Below are 24,744 nucleotides of genomic sequence, written 5' to 3'. Positions count from 1 at the left end.
CTCCCCTACAGTCACATCTGAGTGTCCAGAACAACAGTGCAGGGTTAAGTCCCAACAAGCCTTTTGTTAAACAACAATTAATCACATTGTAAGCCAATCATCATCATATATAGACAAAACACCGGAAATAGTCACAAGTATAGGGATGATGTGTAAAGAGAATTGAGACAAATCATGTCTCATGAGGATGATAGATATAAGACTATGCCCCACCAATCCCCACTCACCCCCATAATCCACCACAGGGGTCCTTAGAGGAGACTTCCCCCAAACCCCAAATTAATTAACAATAGTGAGGCAAGAGATTCAGGACATCTCTTGATATCTTTATTGTTTGTTTGCTGATGAAATGTCCCAGTCCCAAGTGACTTTTGTTCATGTCATATAATCTTCTGTAGCCATCTAGACAGTCTGCTACCGCCCTAAATTGTATGACTTTAATTATCTATGAATTTGGTTTCCCCAGCCAACGCAAACTCAAGGATGTGGCTTTAATCAAAATTCTATTGAGTGAAACATATAAAGTACCAAATTGTGAATCATGTAGCTTTCTTAAAAATATAACACTAAATGTATGATGAGTAGCCCATCCATACGCAAATATATTTTAGCCATATAAATCTAAAAATGTCTCATAACAAGTTCTGTTTTGTCTTCAATATTGTTCTGAAGTACATTAGGTAAGGCATAGCCTATCATCGTCCTCCTGTCCATAATCAGTGATTAACTAAACATCTTGATTCTGATTAAATCTTACCTGGCCCTGGAATATAAAAACAAGGTCAATCACCCACCCCGACATAAAGGCCGAACAGGAGTCAGTTTGCACAACGCCCTACCTGCCCACTCCCCATTGTGGCACGGAGTTGCACGGCTGCTACAACGTAAACTACCCAGTGTTCTGGCAGTCTGCGCAGGAAGCGGACGCAGCACAGCAGACAAGAAGCGTGGAGCACTAGCGGTCTGTCAGTCCGACTATCTGCCGAATAAAATAGGCTACACAAGAAGCTGAGCAGATAACCACTCGGACAGATCCATGTCCCGTCCCAGTGGTTGAAAAAAAAAACAGAAAGAAACGAGAGGACACCTTCACATGTTTGAAGAGCAACACACAACATAAGGTGAGCATGAAATGTATTTTTTAAATGGATTGAGTAGCACAAAGTTATAATGCCCGTTTATTAGCCTACTGTAGATCTTATTACTAGGTCAATTACAAACAAAATAGGCTCCATCGTTTTGAGGAGTGTTTTCCTTCAGCGTCGAAATTCAATCGTGAATTAATAGCCTTCAGCATTGAGCATTGACAATAATTACTTCCATATTATTTACGGTTTAATAATTTACAATAATTACTTCCATATTATTTACGGTTTAATCAACTATGATCTGAGCTGTACATAATGCAATCAATTATGCCTGACCATATGTGGATAAATGGGAGAATAGATTCGAACTTAGCTTGTTTATAACTCTGTTGTAGGCTATTATATTAAGTTACTGAATATTAAGGGGCATTGCCGAGAGGAGGTTTACTGAATGGTGCTGGAGCGCACGCTGGACACGTGTCCCTAGGCAATGTAACAAGGTGAATTCGGTGAGTCTTGGGAGGTGCGTTATTCGGATGAGAGGTTATTTTGCTAACGGGTCAGAAATGCCTCACTGAGAGGAACATTTTATTTATGCCTGTTTTATCATGTTGGAAACGGGAGTATACGAAATTATGCACGCATGCTAGAGTTATCCTCACCATAACTAAACGCAAAGTATGCTACTTTCAAGCCGGGTGCACTGACTTGGTATTCTTGGATACGCATAATTGTGCATCTATTTTAGGCAGTGTGCCAGTCAATTTGTCATTCCAGATGGATAGGCTATACCCTCACATGTAACATGCCTTATATAAACTGCAAGCACAAGTAATGTATTTTTGTGCATAAAGTGGATTGTGGAGTGCTACATGGCATTTTAAAGGTTAACTGTCAGCCTGGAGGCCGGCGTTGTTGGAGAAGTTGACATGTACTATAATTCATCACATGACATGTAACCTATACATGAAGGGCCCTCGTCTGACTCACCGTGAACTGTTCTAGTCGTTAAGACTGCCGTTTCACGACTACTTGTGACTACGGTCGCGATAAAAGTGATATCGGGTGAAATTACTTCCTGATAAGATTGAACATCCGCGCGCTGATTGGAAAAGAGGCATATTACCTTGGACCATAATATTTTAATCTGGATAAAAACTAGGGCATGAGAAGAAATGATGGATGAGCTTCAAACCATCTGATCTCATTCTAATGCTCTGTCATTTTCCATGAGTGAGTGCAATGTTTCATTGAGTTTTACTGAGTTACAGTTCCTATGAGGAAATCCTTCATTTTAAATAAATTCGTTAGGCCCTAATCTATGGATTTCACATGACTGGGGATACAGATATGCATCTGTTGGTCACAGATACATTTAAAATAAAAATGGGCCTCACAATGGGCGTCAGTGTTTTTGTGCATTCAAATTACTATTGTTAAATGCAATTGTGTTTGTTGTCCATAGTTTATGCATGCCCATACCATAACCCCACCGCCACCATGGGGAACTCTGTTCACAACTTTGACATCAGCAACCCGCTCGCCCACACAACGCTATACACATGGTCTGTGGTTGTGAGTCCAGTTGGACGTTCTCTAAAACGACATGGTAAAGAAATTAACATTAAATTCTCTGGCAACACTTCTGGTGGACATTTCTGCAGTCAGTATGCCAATTGCACGCTCCCTAAAAACTTGAGACATCTGTGGCATTGTGTTCTGTAAAACTGCACATTTTAGAGTGGCCTTTTATTGTCCTCAGCACAAGGTGCACCTGTGTAATGATCATGCTGTTTAATTAGCTTGGTGATATGCCACACCTGACTTGTGGATGGGTTATCTTGGCAAAGGAGAAATGCTCACTAACAGGGATGTAAACAAATTTGTGCACAAAATTTGAGGGATTGTTTTTGTGTGTGTTTGAAACATTTCTGGGATCTTTTATTTCAGCTCATGAAACATGGGACCAACACTTTACATGTTGCATTTATATTTTCAGTGTATGTTTCCTTGAAGCCATTGTGTGACATCTGTTTACCTGCAATGGCAACATTTTATGTGGCCTCATGCAGGTTGTAGTCTAACCTGGATTAGACATTAGGCCAATGGCAATGGATCTATCGGGAAGATATTAGGCACTGATGAGTCAAATAAGTCCCCTAAAACACGAGACATGGGTGGAAGACAGTGCTACCTGAGATCTCACAACAAGGCATAGCCAGCAGGTAGAGGAGCTCAAATCAGTGGTTCTTCAACAAGGTTCTGATGCAATTTTACCACACAATAGGTTTTGACTTGTCTTTTGTATCTCACAGTCATTATTGGGTGTTGCTCAAGTTCCTTTAGACTAGGGTTGGGCCAGAGCATTGTGTGGCCTATGTTTTATTCATCCCCCACCAACTCTTTCTGATATTTGGAGATAGTAGATCCAGACTTGCAGAGTGGGGATTATTAGTGTGGAGTCATATACCACCGAAGGCCAGTCTAAATAACCTGGAGTACTAGACCAAACAAAGGGCACTCCTTTGTCTTGCAACCACAAACAAACTTGCTGTGGTGTATGTGTGTGTGTCCATAGAGCAGTCTGTTTCCCCCTCCGATTATATAGGAGAGCAACAGTGGTATTTTTTAATCATGCACTGTGGTAACTTTGTGGTGTTGTTCCATTTTGACAGGCTGTTGCATGTTTTAAGATGCGGACATGGACAGCTGTGCTAGTATATATCATGCAGTAGTGATGATGCTGATTCACTTTTACTTCATAGCCAGGGACAAGTCATGATCTCCCCCGCCACAATGCAGTTAGTTTGATTTTTTTTTGTATGACATTACTGAGAGATAAAGCTCATTGTGATTCTTCAGCGTTTGTGTGCACAGTCCTGGCAGTAGAACCTCACATTCAGGTGCATTCTCTATTCCTAGTCACTCTTTGGAGATGAGAAGGGGTGATCTTTGGCCGTGAGGACAGGAGCCTGGCAGATCTAGTATATTGACCAGTGTATTGTGGAAGACAACCTTGCCCCGTCATACAGATAATTGTGTACTTCCTTGGTGTATTTGGCCTTTAAAGTTCATCCTTAGGAAATGAGCTTTGAGATCTGTCATATATGGGAACAGCAGTATGCGTCATCTCTTCCTCATGGCTCCCAGTCTGCGGGAACCAGCAGTGATCTGACTTACACTACCTGCAAATGAACAGTCTGGCATCATGGAACAGTTGCTAACGTCTGTAGTGTATTTTTCACCTATGGCAAGTGGGTTCACACACTGCTAATTTAGCTGCTGTAATAAAGGCTGTTGTCTGTCTTTGAAGTTGATCCCACCAGAGCAGACAGGCAGGAAGATGCTCTCTGCTACGGCAGGCCCAGCGGCACAAACAGAGCAGAGAGCAGGCAAAGCCAACCTCCAACAGCAGTCCGGAATGGAGCGATGACAGGAGCCCTGACATCATTAGGATGACTAACATTAAATGTAACATGGGCCGGGCCTCCGCGGTGTTGGTGGCAGCGGTGGGATCCGGGTCTCTGACTGACCAAGTCGGGGTCAAAAATGTCACATTGCCCACAGTGACGTTTTCTGGAGGTTTGTGTGTGTAAATGCATAGCCACGTGTTCATCCAGCATCAAACGTTGTATAGACATACACACATCGCATACTAGACTGACAAATAGCAGTTTACATTTACCCGTGGTATGCCATTGACCCATGTGTGCCCTGGTGTAGGACCGGGCTGAGCCACCTATGGGACAGATCGTCCTTTCAGACTCGTTCTTCATTTCTCTCTGTCATTTATGTTTGTACTCTCTTTTTTTTGAGACTCTCCACATGTATAATCTCATTGGTGTTGACCCACATCAATCTGAGCTGCTGAAGTATAGTGGAAGCCACAGGGCCTTTCATGGTTTTAGTTCACAATCGGCCCCTCATGTGTTTCTTACCACTTAAATTTCATGAAACCCACAGTCACATTTCACTGAACTCTTATGTTTTCTCTGACAGACCAGTCTTGTAATCAGTAATTTCCCCAAATGAAAATCATTGGATTTTGTGTGTCACATTGTATTCTCCAAAATGAAAATCAAACATTTGTTTTGCTTAATCCCTTTCCTGTTGCGTGGTTGCCGTGTACCGCCCCCTAGTTACAGAAGGTGAAGCCCCTTAGTTACGGAGGGAAGCTCAGGTTCCTAATTAGAGGGTAAAGGGTCCTGTAAGTGACATCACCTTCCCCCTGGCGCTATGAGTGTGTGGGTGCCTGTGTGTGTGTGTGAGAGAATAAAAGGCAGCTGGTGCGAGACATTTGACAATCACTGCTGTGTGAAACTTCAAACACCCTCAGTCTTCCCACAAACTGTCAGAACCGGAGCTTATAATTTGACTTTATTGTTCCTGTTGCCTGGTTTGGCCGATTGTTACCACCGTCTGTGGGAACTTCCTCACCAGTGGTTCAGGGGAACAAAATATTCAAAAAGAAGAACTTGTCAAGAGACGGCCTTTAAATGAGTTGTGTTTGTAAAGGTTCTTTTGAGATACCTAGCCTCATCCATATAATGTTTTACGATATCGCAATATTATGTTTCACAATATCGCAATATTATGTTTGTGCTAGTTGGCTGTACCTGCCCCAGAACTCCTGTATTATTCCTTCATAGCTTGTTCTCCATCTTCTTTTTAAATAGTGAGCAATTTGTTATCAGCTATTTTATTTCCATGACTGATCTAAACTTTTTCCTCATGTCTCTCTCTTGTCCCCCTACAGCAGACATGATGAGCAATATGTTTGGATCATCGAATCGCAATAAAATCGCAGTGTCAAATTACAATACGTATGGAATCATGAGAATCGCAGGAAATATCCTTTCGGCACCTAAGTATCATGATAATATCATATTGTGAAGTCCCTGGCAATTCCCAGCCCTACACTCTTAAAAATAAAGGAGTTTTCTAGAACCTAAAACGGAACTTTGACTGTCCCCATAGGAAAACTCTTCGAAGAGCCCTTTTTGGTTCCAGACAGAACCCTTTTGGAACCCTTGTTTCTAACAGTGCATGAGCTAAAAGTGCCCCTCCAGGAGCCTCCCAGGTGGCAGAGTGGTCTAGGGCACTGCATCACAGCGCTAGCTGTGCCACCAGAGACTCTGGGTTTGCACCCAGGCTCTGTCGCAGCCGGCCGTGACTGGGAGGTCCGTGGGGCGACACACAATTGGCATAGCGTCGTCCGGGTTAGGGAGGGTTTGGCTGGTAGGGATATCCTTGTCTCATCGCGCACCAGCGACTCCTGTGGCGGGCCGGGTGCAGTGCGCGCTAGCCAAGGTCGCCAGGTGCATGATGTTTCCTCCTACACATTGGTGCGGCTGGCTTCCAGATTGGATGCGCGCTGTGTTAAGAAGCAGTGCGGCTTGGTTGGGTTGTGTTTCAGAGGACGCATGACTTTCGACCTTCGTCTCTCCCGAGCCCGTACGGAAGTTGTAGCGATGAGACAAGATAGTAACTACTAATAATTGGATACTTGAAATTGGGGAGAAAAAGGGGGTAAAATGTAAATATAATAAAACAAAAAAATAAAAATGTAAAAGTGCCCCTCCAGAATCTCCTTATCGGCGTCACAACAAATCAGTTCATCATCCCTATTAATCTAGTCATGTTCATGATTCGCAACCGTCCTCCCACTGCAGCATCCATAGACCCATCTCTATCAGCCCCTAACCCAATAAATAATGAATCATCGATAACTAAATCATGAAAGGTGGTCCGCCCCTCCATCTCCTACTGGTCCCCTGTGTCGTGGTGACAGCTGTGGGAGCTCCTCTCACTCTCCCTCTCACATCCCTGTAATTGTTCACAGCCCTGCTGGGTACCTCGGTGGCTCTGCCACATCCAATCAGAATCACCCATAGAGCCATAATATCCTCTCAGTTGCTGACGCAGGACAGTCTGGACCCTTCAATTAAGAGGACACGGCAGTGCTGGGCCCGGCAGCCTCCGAAACTGCCGTCCATTCCATCCGACTCACTATGGTGAGTCTTGGTGACTCTGACAGGGCAAGGAGCAAGGGGGGGGTCTATTTCTGTGGCACTTGGGGCCTGTTTGTGGAGACGTGGGCCGACGACTGGGTAATGAGTGAAGGCAGCTGGCAGGTTCAGTGGAGGTGACACACTAGTACATATGGCAGGAAGGAAAACACTGGGCCTTGTTCTGGTTCTGTGTTTGAGAGGTTTTACCCTCATCTAGTTTTCCCCATGGTTGACTCCTTTATTCGGTTCGGGAAATATCCCCCAAAAAAGAAAAAAGTAGGGCAAGTCGTAAGTGGTCGGTGCTTGGTGGGCCTCTGTAAACGTGGCATGTTTTTGCAGGCAAATATGAAAAACACATTAGCTGACATTCTCTCTTTTCCTCGGGGTAAGTTGAAAGGTAAGCTAATCGAGTCGTATTGGTTTTTCCGTTCAGTTGATAGCTGTGTCTGTCACATTGGTGGTGGGTTGGTGATAAGTGACTGGTAGCCTACATTGTAGGTCAGTACATTGCATTCAGGCCATGGTTCATCCATAGTGGGACAGATAGCAAATCCATCGAAAGTGTGAGGCTGTGAGTGGTGGCAGTGGGTGTCCTCTGGCACAGTGATTGGCTAGGATGTATCAGTGTGTTGAGAGATGACATGTTTGGTCAGAGGACACTAGGGAGGCACAGCTGGAGGAGCCTCACCCCACCACCCATGACTCAATGATAACCCTTTACTGCCTCTCAAGCACTTGGATGATGCTATAACAGACTAAATATCTGGTTGGAACATCCCAGCGACGTTGTAAGACTTCTGTGAGAATGTTTCGTGGTCCCCATTATTTTCTATTTAGAGTGCTAAGAGGTTGTAAATGCAGACACCCTCGTGTTTAAACAGATCTTACACACAAGTTGCCCAGCAGTGCTAAACTTGTAGCATCTAAATAGTTTGCCTTTTATTAAGTCGATACATGGTTACATGAAAAACTGCAGCACTGACTAAATGTATGTTGTGTAGTAACACAGTGGATTGAGAAAAGACATGAGCCATCTCATCTTGTTGGACACTCCCCTACAGGCTCTGGAAATTGGCCGCATGCCTCAAACTCTCTTTTAACACCATTGAAACCACTAGAAACCGGCATATGCTGTTTCAGAGAGGGTGAATTCTTCCGACTTATTGAAATCAAACATCTGGCTCGTCTCCCGCAAGAGCTCTAGCTAGAGCTTTCACACCAGCTGAGAGCTTAATGAGGGCTCACTCTGGGAGAACAGCCTTCATAACTTAACACTCCAGGGGCTTTCGCGATGTGCCCAGATTTATGTGTGTGTATAGCACTGTGTTTACAACCCCAGGATGGTGTATTTGGGAGGTTCGGAGGGGGGGGGGGTCTCTGGTACACAACAGGGTTCTTTCTCACACACACAGCATTCAGCAGTATATTTGACAGAGGGTTCGTTTATTTAGTCACATAAAGACATGTTGGCGTTTATAGGTGTAACAGTGGTGGTCGTTGCTTAGAATATGTACACAAATCCAGACCTGGTTTGGAGGCACCACATACCTGCAGAGAAGCCTACTGCCCCCCCAAGCAGGCGCACACACACACACACACACACACACACACACCCCCCCACCCAGTCCACCACCAACCTCTCCCATCTCCCTTTTGACCTCAGCTGCATTCCCCAAAATCCTGACCAGAAGGACTATGGGTCTTTATATAGGCTTTATATAATACAATTTTCAACATTTCCTTGATAGGTTCCCCTTCCAAGTGCACGTTAGTTCACTCGTCGACAGTGAGGCATCATAGTAGAGGCTTAACATTCCACCACTGAGCTGTAGACAGAGAGTGGATCAGGTGTCACTATATTGTGGCACGGGTTACCAGGGAGTCAGGGGCTGGTTCCAGAGGTCCAAAGTGGAACACAGGTTGCATCCATGGCACTAGCTTCCACTAGGGCCAGGGGTGGGCGGGGCGGGACGGGGGGGGCGAGACGGGACGGGTGTAACAAGTCAAAGTTGGAAAGATACAAATGTAATATTGAAAGGCCAATGAAGAGAGCTATGTTTTTCTGCATCTGTAGAATTGTCCATGTGGACAAAATGCATACTTAATTGTATTTTTTCTTTGCATTAGGCCTAAAAAGTGTAACACACAAACAGTCAGTATTGAGTCATTGGGTTACATACCGTAGGTCAACTGTGCTGTGGTTATCAGCTCAACCAGGAGGGTGCCTGCTCCTGCTGGCAGGAAAAAAAGGGAGTCGGTTTGATCTGTTGATAAAAGTTAGAATAGTCTAGGAAGTCTGGCCGTCTTATCTCAACCGTTTCAACCTTTATTAGCTTTCCACGGGTGTGAGAGCTGATAAGAGGTTGACCAGGGCTGGCAGTCTTGCACCTCCTGTGCCACAATCAGGTAGTCCGTGTCTCTTGAGTAGCTAATCAAGGGTGCTTTTTTAGAGTGACGTTCCGTACTTCAGGTTTTTGCGATTGGCCTCGGACTTGAAGGACTATCCCAACCTTGAATAAACTCGGACTAGGCTAATATAAATAGTTGACTTATAGACTGTAAAGTGGTAATGACACGGAGCAGAACAGATTGCGTTCATCTCCACGTCTGTACAGGTTGTCTCTATTTCGCACTTATAGGCTTCGACGCTCCACTCACTGTCTTCCAGTGATTACCATTGAATGACAAAAGAGCCACATTCAGTGAGTTAAGTGGGCATCTCATCTATTTTATGGTTGGAGGAGGTCTAGTGAGGTGGCGGTCCCTTGTGACCTGATGCCCCCTTGCATGACAGTGGAAGGGTCTGAGGTACCCCCCCCCCCCACCCCCGCAACATCCCCCGCCTCCTGCCCCCCCCCCCCACACACACACACACACACACACACACACACACACCCCACCCCCAACCATACATCAAGTAGCTAATGGCCTGATGGCACTCGAAGCCTCACAATTGTGATGGGATTTATGGTGTGTCACTGGCTTTGTTTGTTGGGCCAGTGGCGGGGTGTTTATCCCCCTGGCTCCTTCTCTGTTATTTTTTTATTGTCATGTTTTTGTTTTTTGTCCTCCCCCAGCTAATGAGATGGAGTAGTCCAGGTCTTTCCCTTATTATCTACTAGACCCAGAGAGAGCCATTGTTTAGAGCCGTTAATAATGTAACTTCTGTGGCCCTAGTCTACTAACTTAGTCTGTGGCCCTAGAGGAGCCAATTCTCTGTCCATCCTTAGAATACACCCTCTAGAGATGTTTCTGTAGTGCTGGTTAACGACTGAAGAGGTTTGAACCGTTAATTTGGACCGTTAATGGTCATAGTCTTTATGTTCACACGTGGCGCTGTCGACCTGGGCATGTTGTACATCCATAGAGTCTTCAAACTCCGCCAGAGAATCCTGAATAGGTCCTGGTTAAAATGAGTGCTATGGTGATGGTCTTCCATCTTCTGCCTGTTTCATCCCACAGAGAGGAGCCAGATGTTTCAAAAGACAGGAAGAAAAGGGCAATTCAGGGGAAAGAGAAAGGAGAAAATATAGGGGTGAAGACTGAGAGATAGTTCACAGCAGATGCCCCTCGTTTATTTGACAGGTAAAAAAGAGGGTCAACACATTTTAAAGTGCTTCAAAGGTGGTCTCTCCGAGAATTGATGTACCTCTTATCTTGTGTTTATCGCTCTGAATGCATATTTCAAAGTGGAACTTCTAAACTTCTAAACTGAGGACAGCCGGTTTCCTTTGGATATGCTATGTTAGCTCTGGACTCTAGCTGGTTCATTGGTGGGTCGATGATGAAGTCCTCATGAACCAAACAAACACTTCCTGGGTTTGAAATCTCTCTTCCCCACCAGAGCAATCAACAGAAATCTACTGGCACTCTTTAACCGTTCCTAGTCAAATGTCTTTGCTTACTCATATACACTGCTCAAAAAAATAAAGGGAACACTTAAACAACACAATGTAACTCCAAGTCAATCACACTTCTGTGAAATCAAACTGTCCACTTAGGAAGCAACACTGATTGACAATAAATTTCACATGCTGTTGTGCAAATGGAATAGACAACAGGTGGAAATTATAGGCAATTGGCAAGACACCCCCAATAAAGGAGTGGTTCTGCAGGTGGTGACCACAGACCACTTCTCAGTTCCTATGCTTCCTGGCTGATGTTTTGGTCAGAATGCTCATCCAGGATGGAACATCACAACCCACACAAGTGGCTCAGGTAGTGCAGCTCATCCAGGATGGAACATCAATGCGAGCTGTGGCAAGAAGGTTTGCTGTGACTATCAGCGTAGTGTCCGGAGCATGGAGGCTCTACCAGGAGACAGGCCAGTACATCAGGAGACGTGGAGGAGGCCGTAGGAGGGCAACAACCCAGCAGCAGGACCGCTACCTCCTTTGTGTAAGGAGGAGCAGGAGGAGCACTGCCAGAGCACTGCAAAATGACCTCCAGCAGGCCACAAATGTGCATGTGTCTGCTCAAACGGTCAGAAACAGACTCCATGAGGGTGGTATGAGGGCCAGACATCCACAGGTGGGGGTTGTGCTTACAGCCCAACACCATGCAGGACGTTTGGCATTTGCCATAGAACACCAAGATTGGCAAATTCGCCACTGGTGCCCTGTGCTCTTCACAGATGAAGCAGGTTCACAATGAGCATGGAGATGCCGTGGAGAACGTTCTGCTGCCTGCAACATCCTCCAGCATGACCGGTTTGGCGGTGGGTCAGTCATGGTGTGGGGTGGCATTTCTTTGGGGGGCCTCCATGTGCTCGCCAGAGGTAGCCTGACTGCCATTAGGTACCGAGATGAGATCCTGAGACCATATGCTGGTGCGGTTGGCCCTGGGTTCCTCCTAATGCAAGACAATGCTAGACCTCATGTGGCTGGAGTGTGTCAGCAGTTCCTGCAAGAGGAAGGCATTGATGCTATGGACTGGCCCGTCCGTTCCCCAGACCTGAATCCAATTGAGCACATCTGGGACATCATGTCTCGCTCCATCCACCAATGTAGGGAGGTCATACAGGCACGTGGAGGCCACGTTGCACCACAGACTGTCCAGGAGTTGGCGGATGCTTTAGTCCAGGTCTGGCAGGAGATCCCTCAGGAGACCATCCGCCACCTCATCAGGAGCATGCCCAGGCGTTGTAGGGAGGTCATACAGGCACGTGGAGGCCACACACACTACTGAGCCTCATTTTGACTTCTTTTAAGTACATTACATCAAAGTTGGATCAGCCTGTAGTGTGGTTTTCCCCTTTTAATTTTGAGTGTGACTCCAAATCCAGACCTCCATGGGTTGATAAATTTGATTTCCATTGATCATTTTTGTGTGATTTTGTTGTCAGCACATTCAACTATGTAAAGAAAAAAGTATTTAATAAGAATATTTCATTCATTCAGATCTAAGATGTGTTATTTTAGTGCTTATTTTTTTGAGCAGTGTACCTTACCTCTAGCACCATTTCTATTTGAAACAGTAGCAAAGTTAACAATAAATTGAATCAGTTGTTTTTGAATTAGGCCTGTCCTCTGAGCTGTGCAGTGGGAAACATATAGGCATGACCTTTGCTTTTGGTTTGTCAAACCTGGGTCATACTCATTAACCAAGTAGGCCAAATAATACCATTGATTAAAAGCAAAATTGAGTGAGCCGAATCCATTTGTTGTGCACACAATCGCAATGCGACCCTGGTGACCACGAACGTCGGACCCTCGCTACTCTCTCGGCCCCAGTTGTCTGTCCCGGCCCAGAGGTACTCATGCAGCCTGACACAAAACATCTGCTTCTTCTTATGGGCTATGTGGAGTGCCTGGCTAAGTCTTCCCTGCAGGCGGGCTAGCAGCTTCACAGATAGAGAGGGGACAGACAGGGTGGGGGGGGAACGACAGGGTGGGCGGGAAAAACAGAGAGAAAGAAAGCAGGAGAGAGAGGGGGGGATGGGAGAGACAAATACAGCGAGAGAGAGAGAGAGAGAGAGAGAGAGAGAGAACGCGAGGAGGTAGAAAAAGATGAGAGATGGACAGTGACGCATGAAAGCCAGGGAGATGAGAGGTTAATAACTACCCATTGTGAGAGAAGGAGGTAGTCTACCTCACTTGCTTTGGCAATGTTAACACGTGTTTCCCATGCCAATAAAGCCCCTTGAATTGAATTGAATTGAATAGTCAGTGTGGGAGCGGGGGCGATGCAGTGTATTAGGAGAAACGTTCTGCTGTGGCCATCACACGCTTTTCAAAAGAGAGAGGATCACAGTAGAAGGTGCTGGGTACTAATTAGTCTCATTAGTCAATGGAGTTAATGGAGGCTGTTGTCTGTGTGTAAATGCTGGTTGGGTCCCCTCGCTCTCACTGTGTGTGTGTGTGTGTGTGTGTGCGCACGCGTATGCGTCAACCTGATCTACTGACCTCACCCTGTGTTTTCAGATCCAACCTGTTTTCTTACCTTGTGGCTTGAATCCTGTCTATTTCTAAATCTTCTCTCAGTTATCAATCACCATGTGTCTCCAGAAGAAATATGAGCAAACTTGAATTTGGGCCACTCTCTGGTTTGTAAGTAATAAATAGTGTCCCAAACAACCAACGGCTTGCATTGTGATTCACACTGATCAATGCATTGTTCTCAGTGATAGTACTTACAGTGCTCAGAGCAAGAGAGAACCTCTAATCAGAGACTGGCTGGCTCTCTTCAAACGGCCGTTGTCACATTCAAGGAATACAATGCCTTAAGAAGACGTTTACATTTCAAACAACAAAAGGCATTCTTATGAACACAGTCAATCTCAGAGGGGAGCATGTTTTTTGAACTTGGCCTTAGTGGAAAAAGGCAGTGGTTTTCAAAAGATCTATGGTCTATGGAGTTATACTTTGCATATTCTAAACATTCTCCCTTGTTTTGTCATATACCGTGTTTCTGTTCATATTTGCTTGACACTTGACTCCAACATCCTGAGGTAAAGCGTTTTGTCTTCCATTGGTCAGTAGTAAAACCAGGATCTACTCCATGCCACAAACTCTATAGAACTCCTATTCAGATTGGATTGAATAACTGACACATCCACGGAGGGTTAGAGGCTGCCTGTCATCAGTACCCCGTGTTTGAGTTCATAGACAGGCACTAATCTCGCTTTGCGCTCCAGTGGCATAATCCTGCCACTTGAAACGGCAATCCTACTGTCTGCTGGAGCACATATCCCCCGAAAGTACGCTGTGTGGTAAATATGATGCCCCACCACCGCTACCCTTAGTTCTGCTACATGTTTCATTCACAGTTTCTGTCTGTAGTTACACTTTATCGGATGGTCTGGATAGTCCATCTGTAGATGCAGATGGTCATACTATCAACAAACTAGGCAACTGCTTGCTAAGGTTAGGGTTCGGTTTAGAATATGGTTTAGGGTAAGGGTTACATTTAGAGTTAGGACCAGGGTTAAGGTTAGGGTTAAGGGTTAGTAGATACAGTAGTTGGTTGAAATGTTACTGATAGTCTGTAGATCTAGAGCATCTACAGATGGACCATCCAAATAAAGGGTTATTTCTGTTTTTATCCCTGTTATTATCCCTGTCTAGGCTCTTTCCTCTAGCACCTGTTGGGTTTTGTTCCGGAACTTATTCCAAACAATGGGTACCTTTCCCGGGCCTTGCCTGCTTGACATCTGGAAAGTGTAGCCGTCCCCCCACCTCTCTAGACGGAATTTATAGTAGTAGGCCTTCTAGGGCTTTTGACAGCAGGGCAGAGGGGGGGGGGGGTTGATGTGAGAGAGGTGTGGAGGTTGAACGGTAGAGAGCCAACCTAAACGCAGGAGGTAGGGAGGTAAAGCCCCTTTTTTATGTCATGGTGCCAGTAATTAGCTTTTTCACCAATTCATAGGACTTTGTGTTGAGTCTTGGGGGTTTGTTTCGTGATCATTAGGGCTAGGATCCTTATGGAAAGTTCTTGCTGTTTGCAAAGTGCCTCTGTTTCTTTGTTATTGAACCGTACCAACATACTAACCTTATACTCTTATGTAATATGTACACAAAACCCTTTAAAAACACCACAGACATAGATCCTTTTCCTGCCAGGAGGTGGTCACTCGTTGTTTTGCCTGACAAATAAGTCTATTTTGGCTCTTTGTTTTTATATCACACCTCAGGCCACTCTGAGAACAATACCACTGACTCTCCAGCAGTCACACAGCAGAAGGAGCACATTGTTTTGTAGCAGTTTTGGTGTTTACAGACAAGGTCTTTCTACTGCTACACCACAGATGGAAGCCTGTGTAGAGGCTCTCGAGTGGCGCAGCGGTCTAAGGCACTGCATCTCAGTGCTGGAGGTGTCACTACAAACCCTGCTCTCGATCCCGGGCTGTATCACAACCGGTCGTAATTGGGAGTCCCATAGGGCGGCACACAATTGGCCCAGCGTTGTACGGGTCCGGGGAGGGTTTGGCCGGGGTAGGCCGTCATTGTGAATTAAGAATTTGTTCTTAACTGACTTGCCTAGTTAAATAAAGGTAAAACAAAAATGAATGTGGGCTCTTCAAAGGGCCTGATAATCTGCAAACCAACTCTGTAGACATACAACTGAATTTACTGGGCTGGGCCTTATTGCCACATGATGACACACACATACGTATATATACACATGCATGCAAGAGCACACACATATACACACGATAATCATGTTGGGATTCTCTATAGCTATAAATAATTTCTCTGTGCCTTGGCTTAGGCTCCCTATCCTGTTATAAACACACAACCTCGTTCCCTCCCTTCCTTACTCCCAAGTCAGCGCAATGCGTGTCCCTAAAAATAACACGGTCTTCTCTTTCTATGCAACATGCCATTGAGATATGTACCATTTTCATGCAACTCCAGTTACTTTTGGTTTCAAGTTGAACTTCTCTTTCATTGGGGCTTGCTCATTTGGAGAGCAAAGCTGTCTCGCTGCAACTGTGAGAGAGATATTGCGTTGGAAGTGTATTGGTTTACTTAGCAGGGTTTTTATGCAGGGTTTTTAAATATTGATGGTCTTGTGTTAGCGAAGTATTCTGTGCAGCTGTTTAGGACTGCAAATGTGGTGTGCAGAAACTTTGTTCAACTCATCACAGCTGATTATGCAAATTTATATTAGGAGCGAGGCCTCTTTTCTGTCAACCTTGCATGTTGAGGGAGCAATCGTTTAGGGAGATGTGTTGAGCTCCTTTCCCCTTCTGCACGTAGACACACAGACACGGAGTGTTAGGAATATCAGTGCAGAAGTATGATTGCTAAAATGAACGGAGCCTCCAAGATATTCAATTCCTCGTAAAAACTTGGATTGGCATGTTTTGTGTATTCCCAATAGCAGTCAGCTCAGTGCAAGCTTGGGAGCTTGGCCCAGCTCTTTCCTGGCAGACACAGGACTCATTCCAGCTCTAAAGAGTGCGACGTGCTCAGTGTGAGGGACCACTGTCACTCTCTGCCATATCGTCTCTGTCTGTTTCTCTGTCTCTGATGCCCTGGAGAAAAGCAGGCCGTGCTAACACCTCTCTCTTTTTTTCTCTTTTTTTCTTTTTCTCCCAGAGGACTGTGAGTGCAGGTGAGGTGAGGACAAGGACAAGTCCTTCATCCGTCCGTCAACGTCCGAGTGTCCCGGTGCCGCCCACTCTCAGGTCACCTCAACCGCGACGGCGGCCGAACAAATAGGAGTCTCCCGAACCCAGCGTCCCTCAGACTGCCTGCCTTCGCAAAGCAAACATTTGAAGCCATTATATCTCATTTCCCAGGGCTAACCTTCGGTGCAAAGATCAACGGAAAAGGAGTAATCGCTCAGAGAGAGACGGACAAAGAGAGAAAGAAAGAAAGGGGGAGGGTGAAAAATAGTAACCCTTTCAAAGTGAACTCTGCCTGCTATTTCTGCTGCGCTGTGGGCAGGAGAACGTCCCATTTGGGAGTGCTTTTGGCCAGTGGCAACAGGATTTCCCTGCACCCTGCCCATTTATCCAAATGCCTGTGTAAATACTAGATAGAGATATCAATTTGTCTGGGCTCCAACAGTGCCCAAAAAGAGACTATCTATAGCTATAAGCTATCTATAGCAAGCTCCACATCAAACTTGGCCTCTGTGGTCACAGAATTGCTACCTATTTATTTCCTCAGTGGAGAGATTCAGGAACTGTGAGTGAGAATGGGAGCTGCTATGTCTTTAGTTCTGAAGCAGAAAGCTTACTGAAAAAGTTCACACTCGACTAGAACTTGAAAGGCACAACAATAAATCCAGGGGGACACCTTTCGCCACTGGCTGCAGGAGAAGGCAGCCATTTTGGGGCTGCTGTTTTGATGTCTTTACCCAAAAGGGTGGAGCACCATGAAACCGCTAACACCCATAGGATCCCCCTCACCTCTAAGGCTCCTCAACAAGGGCCCGGACTACCTGCGTAGGCAGATGGAGGGTGGGGGCCAGGGCCGATCGATCAGTGCTGTTGAGAGACTAGAGGCAGACAAGGCCAAGTACGTTAAGAGCCAGCAGGTCATTAACACCAAACAGGAGCCCGTCCTGGTGCCCTGCACACCACCTCCTCCACACCGTCGTCCCCTCACCGTGCCTGGGAGTCTCACCCCACGGCTGCCACCCCGCCGTTCCTCTGCCCCTTTCCCTACCCTGACCGGCCCCCTCAACGTACGAGACGAGAACGAGAATGATGACTCGAGGAAGGAGAATCGGAGGACGTCGGTGGATGTGGAAGCACGGAACAGGAGTAACGCCAACAAGGTGACCCCACCCAGCCCCAGGACCCCCAGGACTCCACCCTCCGTGCCCCTGGTAGCCCCTCACAGTGCCCCCATCCTGAGGAGGAGCACCGGTAAGCGCATGCTGCGTCCTGACTCCCTGGTCATCTACCGGCAGAAGAAAGAGTGTAAAAGCCTGCCTAGTGGTGGCGTCATACTGGGGAACTCCAACCTGGAGATAAAGGGGTACAACTTTGTCCGCCGCCTCTTCCAGGGCTCCATGCGGGAGAAGAGTGGCGGTGGCGAGGGGGACACCCAGAAGATGGTGATCAGCGAGGAGAAAGCTCTGTCGCGGGATGGTGACTCACGCATGTCCTGGACCAATGACAAGGAGACCGTGGACGGGGGACAGGGTGGGCCGGGTAGCCGGAGATCCAGTAAGACGGACCACGAGCGCTCACCACTGCCCAGCCCTGGCTTCAGCTGTACACTGGAGCAGACTAAGAATGGTGTTAGCTGTGTTAGCAATGGCATCACCAATGGTACCAGAAATGGCAATGGCATCACCAAGGGCAACAACGTGAGTGACCACACTGACAACGAGGCGGACATCTGGAAGCGGGTGCCGCCACCACCACCACCGCGGCGGCGTTCAGGACTACAACGCTCCAAGTCAGATCTGCTTCTGCGATGCTCAGTGGCGTTGTCTGACCAGGAGCATTTCTTTAACTACTGCGGGCTGGACCTGGACATGGTGGACCGGCTGGGGCCTGAGAACTTCATGGGTGGGGCCAGCGACGTAGACACGCTCTCATTGGTGCTGAGGAGCATAGGGGGAGGGTGCGGTGGCTCGGAGCCCAGCGAGTTCTCCCGTCACTCAGGAGAGGCGGGGCTTTTCCAGGAGGAGGTGGCCGAGAAGCTGACCACAGGGGTGTCAATCATCGAGAGGAACGCCCGTGTCATCAAATGGCTCTACAGCTGCAAGAACGCAGCACAGGAGGGGCCCAAAGAGTCCACTGTTTAGACATCACTTCTCTAAAAGAAGACATGTTCCCCTATGACTGAAGGACAGAGACTTTGTTATTGTACTGTAATCCTTAGTCTTCTCCCAGGTTGATATGCTGTATTTATAGGTCCTATGGAAAGTGAGGGGTGTGGATGGGCTACACCTTATTTTCGAGTGGAATCATTTACCCCTGAAGATGTTATTGTCAGTGAGTGTGTGCGGTTGTGTTGGATATGGCTGTCCCGCCCACTCCCTATCCTAACCAATAGGTATTGTCAGATCTATAGTGACTGACAGCCTCCCCTAAGCTCCGCTCTGACTCTACAACACACAATAAGGCGCATCAGTGAGAAAACAACAGGCACAGATGAGGCTGTATTTAGCGTCGTGGACGCACAAAAACACAACCCTACACTCTTCTCTCTAACAAATTCATAATTTAGAATGGAAAACCACAGAGTTTTTTTCTAAAATGGAGTGAACCGTGAGTACCTCATTCCGAACTGTGCCAGTTTAGTTTGTGTGTTGCCTTTTTTTTCTTCTTAAACGCGGGCGTTGGAACAAACACGCGAGGGCCCCCGTGGGGTCGTTAATGCACTGAACTGGACGAAAAGTGAGAGAGGGAGGAAATGAGTGAGTGAGAGAGAGAGGGAGGATACGAGTGAGAGAGAAACGAGTGAGAGAGCGAGGGAGGATACGAGTGAGAGAGAGAGGAAACGAGTGAGAGAGAGAGGAAACGAGTGAGAGAGAGAGAGAAAGTGAAACAGCTTTATAGGAGACTCCTCTCCAATTAAACACTGAGCATAATACTCTAGAGACAGTACTACCGCGACAGTCGTATTAGACAAGGAGGGACGCAGGGTCGGTTATTTTGATCCTACAGCACCTCTGAACCTTACCCCAAAGAGCGCTAACTCTTACACAGCAACTACTGACCACTGATACGTTAGTTGTGACGCAATTGTGATTGATTTTGACAGCTACAGCTGTGTAACTGGCTGGCAGCGAACTCTGCATTGCCTTTTTATCTGTTGCTACTGTGTAAGCTACCTTGTTGCCATTGCAGGATAGAAATTAAAGTGTGATAAGTTATTTTTACTGGATAACTGGTCAATTCCTTGTGGGAAAAAAGTGACTTTTTACTTCGCTACCACAAAATATTAACTTAAAAGGGCATTTTAAATTCCTCACAAACACAGATGTATTTTGTTGCTGTTGTCATGTAACATATTTCACCATATTAGGTGTTCAAAGTGTAAGGGACCATGAGCTATCAGGTTGCCAAATATTTGAGGGTGTCACCTTCACAGAGCTGACGTTTACAGAGTCCCCCAGACTCCCTCTGGTTTGGGGGTTGGGGTTCCTCTCCCCTCTGGGGCCAATGGTCATCTGGTTCTCCCCACAGGAGACCCTAGGCCTGGGGGAGGACGGTAAGGGGGTGAGAACTCCCTCTCTCCCCCCTCTACCTTTTTAATAGCTGTAGATCCTGCCTCACTTCATCAATCTGTCAGTGATGCCACTTTTTATCGAAATGAAAACGTCACGTTGATCAGAGTTCTCCCAGGGATACCTCTGAAAAGTGAACTGAAGTCGGCGGGTGGTATGTACGGGTTAGAATGTGACACGGAGAGACAGAGGCATTGGGTGGAGTAATATTGGACCTGAGGAGGGTCACATGATAGGCTATGTAATAAATCAACAACCAATCCCCTTTTAGAGCCATGGTGTTTTCTCTCTGTAAGTAGCATAGTGCCCCAAAACAACTGGACACCCCCTCCCCCCTTTAAACTGGATTTGTGTTGCAAACTCTTCGGAGAAAACTCTTCTCTTGCATGTTTACAAAATGTCTCTGTACATTTTTTCGATCTGTTTTATTTTCTGTGTATATGAGAGGTTTTAGTTTTTACTCCAAAGAGAAGTGTGTATGATGTTGTACACAGACAATTTTAAGAATAAAGTTATATTTGTGTGAGAAAAACATGTCATTGTTTTATTGTTTTTGGCTCCAGCTCCAGTAGACATAAACAAGTATACAGAAACCATGAAGCAGCACATATTTATACCACATCAACACCACAGTGAAGCAGGACAAACTCTGTCTGACAGAAACAGTACATGATGACTTCATCCACTCTTTAACATTGCAAATCATAATTTTAGTCTTAAATCTTACAAACTTGTCTCACCATTTTGTGGGTACAGGCAACCCGTTGTTTACAGGAGGCTAATAACTACTTTTGAGAAGAAAGAAACTCCTCTGTAAATAGCGTAAGTTGTTTTAGGAATGTCTGATGGAAAAGAGTGAGTGAGTCAGTGTTTTGATGTTGTCTGGCCCTTTGAATCTTTGTTGTCTCTTTCCACCACCTCACATCTCATTTTTCACATTAGCTCAAGAGGCTGCCTGTGGTAATCCGTTTAGCATTCTGGGCATATAGAACCCCTAAGTGAGTTGCAACAGGTCCTGTTTACAGACAACACAAAGGAGACTGTGGCCTGATGCTATTTCTAGGTGGTCAGGCTGAGACATCCGTGGACAACTGCTACCTTTTCTCCGTTTCTGTCTCTCTTTTTCTCTCTCTCTCTCTGCCTGTATCTCCCTCTCTCTACCTTTCTTCCCCCTCTCTGTATTTCTGTCTTTGTCTGGCTCTCTCCTCCAAACTTTCTCTTTCCTCCAAATCCTTCTCCCATCCAACTCTCTCTATTTCTCTCTCTCACTTGCACGCTCTCTCTCTACCTTTCTTTCTCTCTGTCTTTCTCTCTTTGTCTGGTTCCTGGTTCTCTCCTCCATATGGTCTCTTTCCTCCAAAACCTTCTCCCATCCAATACATTCTCTCTCTCTCTCTCTCTCTCTCTCTCTCTCTCTTCTCTCTCTCTCTCTCTCTCTCTCTCTCAGGAGAACAATAGGTACCCTGTCTGTCTGTGGGTGTCAGTCAGGGCTGACTACAGAGCCTGCTGTTACATCCTGTTATTGGTTCGTAGGACCAGGTTTTTAACACATGTTCACGTCTTCTGGGATAAACAGACTAAACACCTAGTTGCAGCAGTCCGTTTGAATTTGATGGTTGCATTGAAGGAAAGGCACTGCCACCAAATGTTGCTTTTCCAAATGTACAATATCACAAATAAAAGGTTTCCACCTGTTAGACATCAAAGGGTTTCTAATGTGACTGGCCTGCGGAAAGTAGGTGATAACCTGGCAGGGATCTACCATCCACGGCTTTGATGCTGATATGGGTTTTTCCTAACGTTAAACTTCAGGGGGCCTTGCAGAGAGCCAAACCAGACCTCCGACAACATGTGTTTACCCAGCACCACCATATCCTTTCTGTTAGCTGCCCTGATTTTAATTTGAGGACTGGTTCAGCGGTAGCCTGGTCCCAGATCTGTTTGTGCTGTCTTGCCAACTTCTCTGTCATTGTCATGCCAATGACCATAGAACAAGCAGATCTGGAACCAGGCTAGATCAGAAATCACTGAGAATAAGAAACACTGAACTCTTGAACCCACCCAGAAATGTGCTAACAGGCAGTCTCCAGACATACCTTATGAATGTCTTATGCACATCTAGTCTCCAGCACCCGTCTCTATCTATCTAAGGCTGTCCTAATATGGACACCGTATCAATCAATAATTCAGTCAAGTTAATTATTTAAGCCCTTTTTACATCAGCTGATGTCACAAAGTGCTATACAGAAACCCAGCCTCAAACCCCAAACAGCAGACGTAGAAGCACGGTGGCTAGGAACAACTCCATAGAAAGGCAGGAACCTAGGAAGAAACCTAGAGAGGAACCAGGCTATGAGGGGTGGCCAGTCCTCTTCTGAGATTATAACAGTGCATGGCCAAGATGTTCAAACGTTCATAGATGACCAGCAGGGTCAAATAATAATAATCACAGTGATTGTAAAGGGTGCAACAGGTCAGCACCTCAGGAGTAAATGTCAGTTGGCTTTTCATAGGCGAGCATTCAGAGTTCGAGACAGCAGGACCGGTAGAGAGAGAGAGAGTCAAAAACAGCAGGTCTGGGACAAGGTAGTATGTCCGGTGAACAGGTCAGGCTTCCATAGACACAGGCAGAACAGTTGAAACTGGAGTAGCAGCACAACCAGGTGGACTAGGGACAGCAAGGAGTCATGCCAGGTAGTACTGAGGCATGGGAGAGGGAGAGGGAGATAATTAGAGGGAGCATGCTTAAATTCACACAGGACATTGGATAAGACAGGAGAATTACACCAGATATAACAAACTGACCCTAGCCCCCCAACACAACTATTGCAGCATAGATACTGCCAAAGCACAGCCCCCACACCACTAGAGGGATATCCGCAAACCACCAACTTACTACCTTGAGACAAGGCTGAGTGTAGCCCACAAAGATCTCCCCCACGGCATGACCCCGAGGGGGCGTCAAGGCATTGTCACATGTTGCTCGGACATGCTTACATCACACAGTAGTCCCCCTCAGAAAGACATACTGTATGTTACTGCTAGGGATGTTATTAGTGTGCGTTCTTGCACTGTTGGATAGTGATTTGGGCTCTGTGTTTTTCCTCCTTGCACTCTGAATAGCAATGTGTGTCAGGTTTAGCAGGGGTTGTGAAGTGTGTCAAATCTGGCCTAGTTCTTCTAGGCCAGCAGCTCCAGCGTGCTGCAACCGTCCACGCTTGAGAGAAGCCCAATTCATGACTCACAGAGAGATATAGAGAGAGAGAGGGATGAACACACACCGGAGCATGCACACATGCATGTGCACACACACACACACACACACACACACACTTACACCAGAGCATGCAATCACGAACACACACACACATCGGGGCACAAGATCACTATGATAGAACTAGAACATGGCACAGAGACGATAGGCATTCCTGAGGCACGTTTTCCTAAGGGATGTCTTAGGCAGTGACAACAACAAACTAATGGGGGAAGTTAGTTGGAGGCCTCAAATGGTTAAGGGTGTGTGCGTGTCTGTGTGTCCTGGCAGTCAGAGAGCTTGGGAACAGAGGGGTCGACACATGACCACACAGTCTGTTATAGCTCAGGCCCGAGGACCCAGTGACACAAACCTGTAGACAAGCCTCTGACCAACTGAAAACTACAACTCCATAACAGGGGGGAGAAACGAATCAAACATCTGATTTATCTGTGTTATATGCTGGCACGTGAACATATAAGTATCTACCCGTGCCCTTTGACCTCCCAGTCACTAAGTGCCCTTTCGCGTGGTGGTATATTTAAGAAACAAATGTGTATACAGTTTTTGTTGTTGTTGTTGTTCTGAACCCACTGCCCCCAAGTCGTTGTGACGTCGTCAAGTTCACCACCCCCCACCCGTACCCTGTCTGTTTGTGTCCGTTTGTCTTCACGTGTACCCGGTTGTGCCTTTTTCTCAGTCTGCCCTGTATGGAGAATCTGCATACCCAGTATCCAAACATGCATGGCTTGTGATGCCAATAGTTTTGCCTAGCTGTGGATTGTGAGTAACCCAATAACAAGGCATAGCCTACAGTCGGGAACACACTGCATATCTGTCAGTGAACAGCATGGAGACAACACAGGCTTTCCGCAATATTTCAAATAAAATTGAGGGGAAACACAGTTTGGAAAGCAAATGGATCCTGCTGAAAAGAAAGGACTCTAATCTGTCTGCTGTAAAAAAATATATATATATATATGTATATTTTATAATCTTCCAAATCGGCGTATTGAGCGAACATTGTTTACAAGAAAGAGAGAGCCCAGTGGGCAAACACTGGTTGAATCAACGTAGTTTCCACGTCATTTCAACGAAATGACGCTAAGCCAACGTGGAGTAGACGCTGAATTGACGTCTGCGCATTGACATGAGCGCATTGGCCAAGCCAGCAAGTGAAAAGATCTGGATTTATGTGATTGATGAGTCATGCTGTGATGTAGGTTATGGTATATTCCAAGGATTATATATT

General features: G+C 46.1%; 1 protein-coding gene across 1 annotated transcript; it reads left to right on the top strand.

Moving 5' to 3' along the window:
- The first annotated feature begins 814 nt into the window (after positions 1-814).
- Positions 815-20,765, top strand: LOC135522376 (protein FAM110B-like). Its single transcript, XM_064948564.1, has 2 exons — positions 815-1,121; positions 16,642-20,765. Exon 2 carries the CDS (start codon positions 17,426-17,428, stop codon positions 18,809-18,811), a length of 1,386 nt encoding a protein of 461 aa, XP_064804636.1. The 5' UTR covers positions 815-1,121; positions 16,642-17,425; the 3' UTR covers positions 18,812-20,765.
- The last annotated feature ends 3,979 nt before the right edge of the window (positions 20,766-24,744 follow it).

This window comes from Oncorhynchus masou, chromosome 30, assembly GCF_036934945.1.
Source record: "Oncorhynchus masou masou isolate Uvic2021 chromosome 30, UVic_Omas_1.1, whole genome shotgun sequence".
Taxonomy (NCBI): Eukaryota; Metazoa; Chordata; class Actinopteri; order Salmoniformes; family Salmonidae; genus Oncorhynchus; species Oncorhynchus masou.
The sequence above is the reverse complement of the archived record's forward strand: the minus strand, read 5'-3'. Positions and strand labels throughout refer to the sequence as shown.